We start from the raw sequence: 11460 nt of genomic DNA, 5'->3' as shown, positions 1-11460 counted from the left end.
ACAATTTAAAAATATTTTACAATAACCATAAAATACCCATAATTTCGGTCCACATCACAATGTGTATACCCATTTTATTTTTGTCAGTTGTCATTTTGTAATGTTGTGTGACATGTGACAATTCACATGTTATTAGTCTCACTAATTTACATTTAACAAATTAAATGTTATTCACAAAATGGACAAATCAATTTTAACTAATTAAAAAGTAATTCACAATTACATATCATAAAACGGATCATGTTAACATAATCTACAACACTTTGTAATTAAGATTAACCATTCTCTCTTAATTGTTTCATAAACAAATTTTTAGTAATATAACAATTTAATTAAATACTAAGTCAAATCTTATTTAATCGAATTACAATAAGATATACATTCTCATTCATAGACGTAAATTGTTCAATTATATGGAATCAATTAATCTGTACTGATATACAATTAATCAAATTATCTATTAAGGGAATTGTCCTTTCGGTGTGACCTTAAGGGATCAACTGATCACCACCGTCAAACGACAGTAATGTAAAACTCTAGTCAGACAATCATTACAGATTAATATTGATCAGTTGACATATAAATGAATTATCCCTACATGTATACTTATCATGAGTTTTAATAATGTGATCGCACTATTAGTGAGAACACAAACTCCAACATAAGGGACTCTAATACCTTCATTGCAATATAATTCTTATTTCGATGTAATGACCATTTAAATAGTATACGAAATATATTATTCTAATAAATGTTTAATGGATAATTAGAATAAGAATTAGCAATTATAATATATGTCTTAACAAGCCTTCAAAATATGTCAGATTTTTGTAAATGTTAGATCGATTTATCTATTGTTTTTTATATGTCATTATATGTTACAAAACGGGAATTATCATTCCAATTTTATATTAAACAAAAATATTTATAGATCTATATATGACAAAAATCTAATTTAAAGTCATTATAAAATCTAATTGATTAACATAATGTCACCGAATTTAGCTATTCAACGACATTTTTTTTTTTTAAAAAAAAGGTTTTATATAATGAAAAAGTTATTTATTATCCAACGACTTCATAAGGGTAAATCTATTTTATGTTAGGTTATAATTTAATAATGAGGATTATTTAGGTAGCCAACATGTCACAACTCACATTGAATAATCATAAATAAACGCAAATCTACTTGTATATTAAATATAAATTCAAAAAATTTATAGAAAACATTAATTTAGCTTTAATTAAATATTACTGATTATATAAGTTTCATTTTTTGTAAACTCTAACGTTACCTTCGACATCAAATATAAATTGGTACGTGAAAACATTAGTTCTTAAACACTTCTAAGGACAAAAATAATAAAAAGTAGCGTAATACTTAACAGAATATAATAAACAAAGTAAACTATTTGAATCTAATTTTCAAAATGGAGTCAAAAACACTCACGATTGCGCTTCTTCTAGTTTCAATGTTTGTGATTGCTGAAAATGTTTTTGCTACCAAATCTGCCTACGCACCTAGCCCGGCCACATTAGATGCGTTCCAGAAATGTGCAAGCGACTTAGGCGCAACTTGTGGTGGTGTCATTTCCAAATATGTATTTGAGAATGGAGTACATGTGTCAAAAGAATGTTGCACCGCTTTGCTAGAGGTTGGTGAGGACTGTCACGAGCTTCTAACAGAAGTGACTATTGTATACAAGCGTCTTTATCCAGCGAAAAAAGCTAAGCAATCATGGCTTAAAAATGATCAAGTATGGCAACTTTGCAAGAAAAATGGACAAGTTTCTAATTAGTGCATTAATGTAAACAGGACATATATTCTAAAAAATTATATTGAATAAAAAAAATGAAATTTTTACATATTCGGGTGATCCAAATTTTATGTTTATTACTATTTATTAATAAATTGTTAAAATAGCTCCTATGAACACGCTGTTTCCACGCCTGTGCGATAAAGCACATGAAAATTATTCGAAATTGCCTTTATGATACTTAGTCTCGTTGATCAGCAAAAATGTTTTCTTGATATCAGCATCCATTTATCTTCTTAGTTAGTTCATTTTTATTTGCCGTTAATTCATTTATACTAAAATAATGTAAACGGGAGAGGTAAATTACATATAAATCTCGCTGCTTAAGTAGCTTTTATCTAGAAAATAAATAATGAATGCTTAGATAAAACTTGTTGTACACTTTTATTTCTGAAATATGTGGAATCGCGTTTCATATCTTTCTTCCTAAACCCAATATATATGGAGAAAAACTAAAATCGATTAGTGATACGAACAACAGACATGTACTTGTTATATTATTATTCACGTATATATTGCAATAATACACACATTAACAAATATTTTTCTAAGTTACTATATGCTAAACGTTTTAAAACGTATGGAGTAGAAAATTTTCTATAACTAATATACTCCTCTATGATTAAAAAGAACAAGTTGGCAATAGTTGAAATGCTCGTTTAACACCCCCGTCAAACGTGAGCCAAAAGCGGTAAGCATGACAGCTCGCCATTTTGTGTCCTTCGCTCGCAGATCAACAAAGGCCAATATTCGGCGCTTTTAGGCATTACTCATGTTCATCTCAAAAACTTTCTAGGAGGTCCGGCATCATAAGACCACTCTCATCAAGCTCGATTTGCTGTGGAGTTCTTATCGTGAGTTTTCGGAAAATAAAGTTCACTTTTTGAAATGACTAGTACTTTTCAATCCCTTTAAAAATTAGTCATATAAGCTTATCCATGCTCCTCTTCAGTGGCAGCACTCAACCTGAATAGCGTCTTTTGCTATTGTAGAGTATTCCAGCTCGCCGCTAAACGTTTGTGAACTTATTTAAGTATATTAAAATAATTTATGTCAAATAATTTATAAACATATTCTTGAATAATTCTAACTTATTTCCGTCAGGTTAAAGGCATAATATTTATCAAAATTGTTTAAGTCTTGAGGTTATTTGTGGAATTTTTAATATAATAAAGTATATTGTCCATAACCTTTTTCGATTTAATTCCGAATAAGGGACACTAATACCTTCATTACAATATAATTCTTATTTCGATGTAATGACCATTTAAATAGTATACGAAACATATTAACCTAATAAATATTTAATGGATAATTAGAATAAGAATTAGCAATTATAATATGTCTTAACAAGCATTCAAAATATGTCAGATTTTTGTAAGTGTTAGATCGATTTATCTATTTTTTTATCTGTCATTATATGTTACAAAACGGGAATTATCATTCCAATTTTATATTAAACAAAAATATTTATGATCTATATATGACAAAAATTTAATTTAAAGTCTTTATAAAATCTAATTGATTAACATAATGTCACCGAATTTAGCTTCTCAACAACATTTTTTTTTTTTAAAAAAAGGTTTTATATAATGAAAACACTATTTATTATCCAACGACTTCATAAGGGTAAATCTATTTTATGTTAGGTTATAATTTAATAATGAGTTTTATTTAGGTAGCCAGCATCTCACAACTCACATTGAATAATCATAAATAATTTAAATCTACTTGTATATTAAGTAGCAGAAACGTTCAAAAAATTGCGAATAGAAACTCATTATTATTAGTGATACACATAATTTAGCTTTAATTAAAAATTACTGATTATATAAGTTTCATTTTTATAAACTCTAACGTTACCTTTGACTTCAAATATAAATTGGTACGTGAAAACATTAGTTCTTAATCACTTCTAAGGACAAAAATAATAAAAAGTAGCGCAATACTTAATAGTATATAATAAACAAAGTAAACTATTTGAATCTAATTTTCAAAATGGACTCAAAAACACTCACGATTGCGCTTCTTCTAGTTTCAATGTTTATGATTTTTGAAAATGTTTTTGCTACCGAATCTGCCGACGCACCTAGCCCTGCCACATTAGATGCGTTCCAGAAATGTGCAAGTGACTTAGGCGCAACTTGTGGTGGTGTCATTTCCAAATATGTGTTTGAGAATGGAGTACATGTGTCAAAAGAATGTTGCACCGCTTTGCTAGAGGTTGGTGAGGACTGTCACGAGCTTCTAACAGAAGTGACTATTGTATACAAGCGTCTTTATCCAGCGAAAAAAGCTAAGCAAGCATGGCTTAAAAATGATCAAGTATGGCAACTTTGCAAGAAAAATAGACAAGTTTCAAATTAGTGCATTAATGTAAACAGGACATATATTCTAAAAAATTATATTGAATAAAAAAATGAATTTTTAACATATTCGCGTGATCCAAATTTTAAGTTTATTATTATTTATTAATAAATTGTTAAAATAGCTCCTATGAATACGCTGTTTCCACACCTGTGTGATAAAGCACATGAAAATTATTCGAAATTGCGTTTATGATACTTAGTCTCGTTGATCAGCAAAATTATTTTCTTGATATCAGCATCCATTTATCTTCTTAGTTAGTTTATTTATATTTACCATTAATTCATTATTACTAATATAAGTTAAACTGGAGAGGTAAATTACATATAAATCTCGCTGCTTAAGTAGCTTTTATCTTGAAAATAAATAATTAATGTTTAGATAAAACTTGTTGTACACTTTTATTTCTGAAATATATGGAAAAACGTTTCATATCTTTCTTCCTAAACCCAATATATATGGAGAAAAACTAAAATCGATTAGTGATACGAACAACGGATCAATGTACTTGTTATATTATGATTCACGTATATATTGCAATAATACACATATTAACAAATATTTTTCTAAGTTACTATATGCTAAACGTTTTAAAACGTATCGAGTAGAAAATTTTTCTATAACTGATATACTCCTCTATGATTAAAAAGAATAAGTTGGCAATAGTTGAAATGCTCGTTTAACACCCCGGTCTAACGTAAGCCGGAAGCGGTACGAACGGCAGCTTGCCATTTTGTGTCCTTCGCTCACAGATCAAAAAGGGCCAATTTTCGGCGCTTTTAGGGATTACTCATGTTCATCTCAAAAACTTTCTAGGAGGTCCGGCATCATAAGACCACTCTCATCAAGCTCGATTTGCCGTGGAGTTCTTATCGTGATTTTTCGGAAAATAAAGTTCACTTTTTGAAATGACTAGTACTTTTCAATCCCTTAAAAAATTAGTCATATAAGCTTATCCATGCTCCTCTTCAATGGCAGCACTCAACCTGAATAACGTCTTTTGCTATTTTAGAGTATTCCAGCTCGCTGCTAAACGTTTGTGAACTTATTAAAGTACATTAAAATAATTTATGTCAAATAATTTATAAACCTATTCTCGAATAATTCTAATTTATTTCCGTCAGGTTAAAGGCATAATATTTATCTAAATTGTTTAAGTCTTGAGGTTATTTACGGAATTTTTAATATAATAAAGTATATTGTCCATAACCTCTTTCGATTTAATTCCGAAAAAGGGACACTAATACCTTCATTACAATATAATTCTTATTTCGACGTAATGAACATTTAAATAGTATACGAAATATATTAATCTCATAAATGTTTAATGGATAATTAGAATGAGAATTAGCAATTATAATATGTCTTAACAAGCATTCAAAATATGTCAGGATTTTGTAAATGTTAGATCGATTTATCTATTTTTTTTATATGTCATTATATGTTACAAAACGGGAATTATCATTCCAATTTTATATTAAACAAAAATATTTATAGATCTATATATGACAAAAATCTAATTTAAAGTCTTTATAAAATCTAATTGATTAACATAATATCACCGAATTTAGCTTTTCAACAATATTTTTTTTTTTTAAAAAAAGGTTTTATATAATGAAAAAACTATTTATTATCCAACGACTTCATAAGGGTAAATTTATTTTATGTTAGGTTATAATTTAATAATGAGTTTTATTTAGGTAGCCAGCATGTCACAACTCACATTGAATAATCATAAATAAACGCAAATCTACTTGTATATTAAGTAGAAGAAACGTTCAAAAAATTGCGAATAGAAACTCATTATTATTAGCGGTACACATAATTTAACTTTAATTAAATATTACTGATTATATAAGTTTCATTTTTTATAAACTCTAACGCTACCTTTGCGTCAAATATGAATTGGTACGTGGAAACCTTTGTTCTTAAACACTTCTAAGGACAAAAATAATAAAAAAAAGCGCAATACTTAATAGTATATAATAAACAAAGTAAACTATTTGAATCAAATTTTCAAAATGGAGTCAAAAACACTCATGATTACGCTTCTTCTAGTTTCAATGTTTGTGATTGCTGAAAATGTTTTTGCTACCGAATCTGCTAACGCACCTAGCCCTGCCACATTAGATGCGTTCCAGAAATGTGCAAGCGACTTAGGCGCAACTTGTGGTGGTGTCATTTCCAAATATGTATTTGAGAATGGAGTACATGTGTCAAAAGAATGTTGCAGCGCTTTGCTAGAGGTCGGTGAGGACTGTCACGAGCTTCTAACAGAAGTAACTATTGTATATAGGCGTCTTTATCCAGCGAAAAAATCTAAGCAAGCATGGCTTAAAAATGATCAAGTATGGCAACTTTGCAAGAAAAATGGACAAGTTTCTAATTAGTGCATTAATGTAAACAGGACATATATTCTAAAAATTTATATTGAATAAAAAAAATAAAATTTTTACATATTCGCGTGATCCAATTTTAAGTTTATTATTATTTATTAATAAATTGTTAAAATAACTTCTATCAACACGCTGTTTCCACACCTGTGTGATAAAGCACATGAAAATTATTCAAAATTGCCTTTATGATACTTAGTCTCGTTGATCAGCAAAATTATTTTCTCGATATCAGCATCCATTTATTTTCTTAGTTAGTTCATTTATATTTACCGTTAATTCATTATTACTAATATAAGTTAAACTGGAGAGGTAAATTACATATAAATCTCGCTGCTAAGTAGCTCTTATCTAGAAAATAAATAATGAATGTTTAGATAGAACTTGTTGTACACTTTTTGTAATACTACGGTTTTATGAGTCTTTGGGTACTCTATCGAGTGGGGCTTACTCTATCGAGTAAGTAGTTTTTGACGCGAATCAGTAGTCTGCCTGTAGGGTACTTCAATCGAGTAGCCTTGGCACTCGATCGAGTAAGTGGCACTCGATCGAGTATGTGACTTACTCGATCGAGTAAGTCGGTTATCGGGTGATTTGCGACGGATTTGTTAATAATGCGGATTAATATATAATACTCCGTCATCTTTTTCCTAAACACTTTTACAAACCTAAAAACTCAAAAAGGAGAGATTGCAAGTTACGTTGTTCGATTCATTCGCATTATTGGCAAATCCCGGAGCTAGAGGTGTCGGTTTCCTTTGTTCTTTATACCGTTGTGATCCTTGCGTCAAGGGTAAGTTCTACATATCATTTTTATAGCATTTGGTTAATGTTGGTTAAACCCTAATTTGGGGATTTGGGGGTTTTTGTGTTTTGTGTGGTTAATGTAGTAATTGTATGAATGTATGTATAGGAGGAGGATTCGTAGAGGAGAGATTTTGAGACAGCTGCTAGATCGTCTGATTCTGTGATTGCTTTCCAGGTAGGGTTTCCCGACTCGGTATTAATTACATGATGTGTGTGGTGGTTGTATTGTTATTGTTGATTTATCATACTGCTGGTGTTTGAGACGGTTGTTGATTAATATCGTTGATTGTTGTTGTATCTGTCTATGATCTTCGGGGTGCGTCCCTGACTGAGTGGAGTCACTTGCGGGAGTGGCTTCACGCCCTTGATTCGACTTCTGTGGATGTAACACCCCCATACTCCAAGTGCCTTACCAGGACCACTTAAGGCATGAAAATGCTACCATCTCGGTTACCCGAGGCAATGATTATCATAAGACAATAAAGAAACATATTTAAATAATAATTAACGTTTAAAGTGATTACATGCCAAAAACCCAAAACTGATAAAGAGATACAAGTTCTCCAAAACTATCTACTATCAAAGACTATAAAACTATCAAGCACAGCGGAAGACTTCTAAACTGCATCGTGGTGACTCCTCCCGATTATCCCATACGCATCGGCTCATACACCGCTCAATAATCTCACCACCCCCCGAATGGATCACCACGATTTTAAAACATTTAACGGGGTCGATACTAATCACACAATTCAATATATCAACAATAAGATAAACAGACACTTAACCGTCACACACACACACCCACAAAACCCAACAATCTCAATCACCGACATCCACCTTTGGACCCGACCACGCGATGGGGGACCGCAGCCGTTCCCACCTAAGCCCCGCTCATCATACCGAGCGATAACCCTGTCCATTAATGTGCACATCCCCTCCCGTGGCGGGTTCCACGAAGGGCGAAACTAGGGCGTGAAGTCACTCCCGCAAGTGACCCCACTCAGCCGAGAACGCATCTCGAGAGCCATAGAAACCAATAACAAACACAATCACAATCACAATCACAATCACAATCATCGTATCACACAACTAACTACAGCACATCACCAATATCCCATTATGGGACTAATACTGAGTAGGAAATCCTACCTGGAAAGCACAACACGCAGACGGTATCTACAATTTGTATCAAAACGGCTCCTCTACGAATTCTCCTCCTATCATACATAACACATAAAGACTACCAATTACTTACTACTCATAAAACCCCCAAACCCTAAATTAGGGTTTGACCAAACCTAGCAAAACATTATAAAAATTATGCTAGAAGCTTACCCTCGACGCAAGGAATCCAACGACACGAACTACGATACGAACCGACCGTCTGAACTCCGGGAATTGTCAAGAACGCGATTAGGAAGAAGACTAGTTGCTTTCTCTCTTAAACAGGTTTTAGGTTTTGTAAAAAGTGATTTAAAACAATTACGAATATGTTTAAATACCTTAATCGCGTAATTAACAAAACCCGAGAAAACTCCCCGTAAACCGGACACTCGATCGAGTACCCAAGGTACTCGATCGAGTACCCCTTACTCGATCGAGTACCCCGGCTACTCGATCGAGTACCCAACAGTCGAAACTATTTTATTTCGCAACTTGCCCATACTCGACAGAGTAAGGGCTACTCGATAGAGTACCCCAAGACATATAAATACGGAGTATTACAGTCTTCCCTCCTTAAAAAGAACTTCGTCCCCGAAGTTCAACCCATACATAAAAACAACCATACTAACTCGACCAAGACACAACAACATAACTAAGAACTCAAGAACTCGACCAAACATACAACATGAACTTCTAACCCCCACTCTACCAACTATGTTTACTTCCACAACATGACTCACTATATCGTATCTACCACATATATATATCTCTCACGGCACCAACTCCATACATAATCAATTACCATCCTCTAATGCTGCTAGCTCCATAATATCATCAACTATCAAATCTAAAATCAAGACACTCATAGACATCAAACGGAATGTTACATTCTACCACCCTTAAAAGGAACTTCGTCCTCGAAGTTTACTCACACTCATAATCTCATCATCCAACCACAACACTATCAAGTATTCTCGCATTCCTAACATCAAACTACTACAAGCACGTCCGTGACCTTTTAGCACTATCAACCACAACATATACAAATCCATATCTTATGCTACACCAACACTCTACTTCCAAATATACTACCATATGAACAATCATCAAAATCTCTTTTATCGCATCCTACTCCTCTTAAGATAAATGTTACGTCCTCGTAACCTACTAATACTATATCCTTAGTTATATCTTCTCATTATTCTCATTATCATCACATGTCATAGATAACCACCTATACTCTAAACACTCGTCATGCATATATCCAAGGCTCTCTTACTTAAACAATTCTCGTACTTCAATTCACTCGTCACACCACCTAACCTATACCTCAAAATCTTTATCTTAACCCAAAATTTCAACTTTTCCACATTACCGCAACATGACATACCTCTCTATATAAACTATATGAAACTCCCATCATCAAAAGCATAACTCACGATCCACACTTGTTACGTGCACTCATTCCAGATCCTCAAGTTCTTTCCTTCATTACCGCAAAACTCATACATAACTTAATATGACACTAATTCCCTCAACACCCTACACTCACTGTCCCAACAAAAGATTATGAACTACCTGCCGCTTTCAGATCATTACAACACATGTTCCACGAATCATTTTCCATTACCATGTCTACTAAAGCCTTATCAAGAACAAGGTCAAAATTACTGTAACAACCTCTCACAACCGTGTCCCATCAATAGAACATCACTATACCATGACAACAACGAAAACATATTCAACTCTATTTCATATCATACTCTACCTCATTCTTAACTTAACCTGGTAAAGAAAACATCAATAAGCAAGACAACTGTCTACATGTTCAACCAAAACTCACAAAGAACAACAGCAAACAAAACAACAATCTATGTATAACTGGTATGCACTTTCGAAAACTCGTATCATAATCATCCCGCCTACTCCACCACAACCGGTGACGGCATCACAACACCGCCACCAACAGCCACACCGTAGTGCGAAAATACCCGCATCACAACACTAAATATCGTGCCCGGATCACCACCCGAGGCACCACAACCACATCGATAGACATCACAACTTTATACAACTCCCATAAACACTGACTCAGAATAACTTTTCAGACAAGAAAAACTTACTCAAATCCACTTTACTAAATCATAACACAACATATTTTATGAATTAAACAGATAATAACCTCGTGAATATCATCCCCTTACCATATCACAGATTGACATGTATCATGAATACAGACAAGCATAACTAGTCATGCCAAATCAGTCAAATTATTACCCTTTTTAAACATCGTTCCATTACGTTCTCGTATCCAACATGTATTACAGAAAATTCAGACAACAACATTATAACTATCACACCATACCGCTTCTTGTGAGGTCACAACCTCACACAAACATTTATACACATCATAGACCCGTAATCACATCCAACTGGTCAGTCCTGATCACGTAAGTTACCACTCAACATAGGTTACCTACCGCCCGAGCTTAACTCATATGCCCCTCACAATATTTTCCCCTATTCGCACAACCATCACTTCCTGCCAAATATAACCATACCTTTACTATTCAACTATTAGCATCCGCCTCATCTAACCACATCTTATACCCTCTCACAATCATACACAACAATCAGGTCCCTACCAAATCAACCTCTTTTGAATTGCTACCTTTCTAATATCCCATCACTCTTAACCCTTAGTCACAAACCATAACACCACCACTGTCCGGACATCAAACCTCTTTCACTCATCTCTAAACATCACGATTTCTTTCCTATCCTCGGTTAACATTCCAAGTAACTATCATCAAATTCACCAACAAAGTTTACATCAACATCATTCCCAATACTGTCTTATTTGTATTGTCATCCAACTCTCCACCAAATATCTCGTATCCTGCCAATAC

The 11460-nt window shown here is 33.0% G+C and overlaps 1 protein-coding gene across 1 annotated transcript; it reads left to right on the top strand.

Annotated features, from left to right (window-relative positions):
- Positions 1-6205: 6205 nt before the first annotated feature.
- Positions 6206-6574, top strand: LOC141595578 (uncharacterized). Its single transcript, XM_074415545.1, has one exon. The coding sequence runs from the start codon at positions 6206-6208 to the stop codon at positions 6572-6574; it is 369 nt and encodes a 122-aa protein (XP_074271646.1).
- Positions 6575-11460: the final 4886 nt, after the last annotated feature.

The sequence above is a fragment of the Silene latifolia genome, chromosome 8, assembly GCF_048544455.1.
Source record: "Silene latifolia isolate original U9 population chromosome 8, ASM4854445v1, whole genome shotgun sequence".
NCBI lineage: Eukaryota > Viridiplantae > Streptophyta > Magnoliopsida > Caryophyllales > Caryophyllaceae > Silene > Silene latifolia.
The sequence above is the reverse complement of the archived record's forward strand: the minus strand, read 5'-3'. Positions and strand labels throughout refer to the sequence as shown.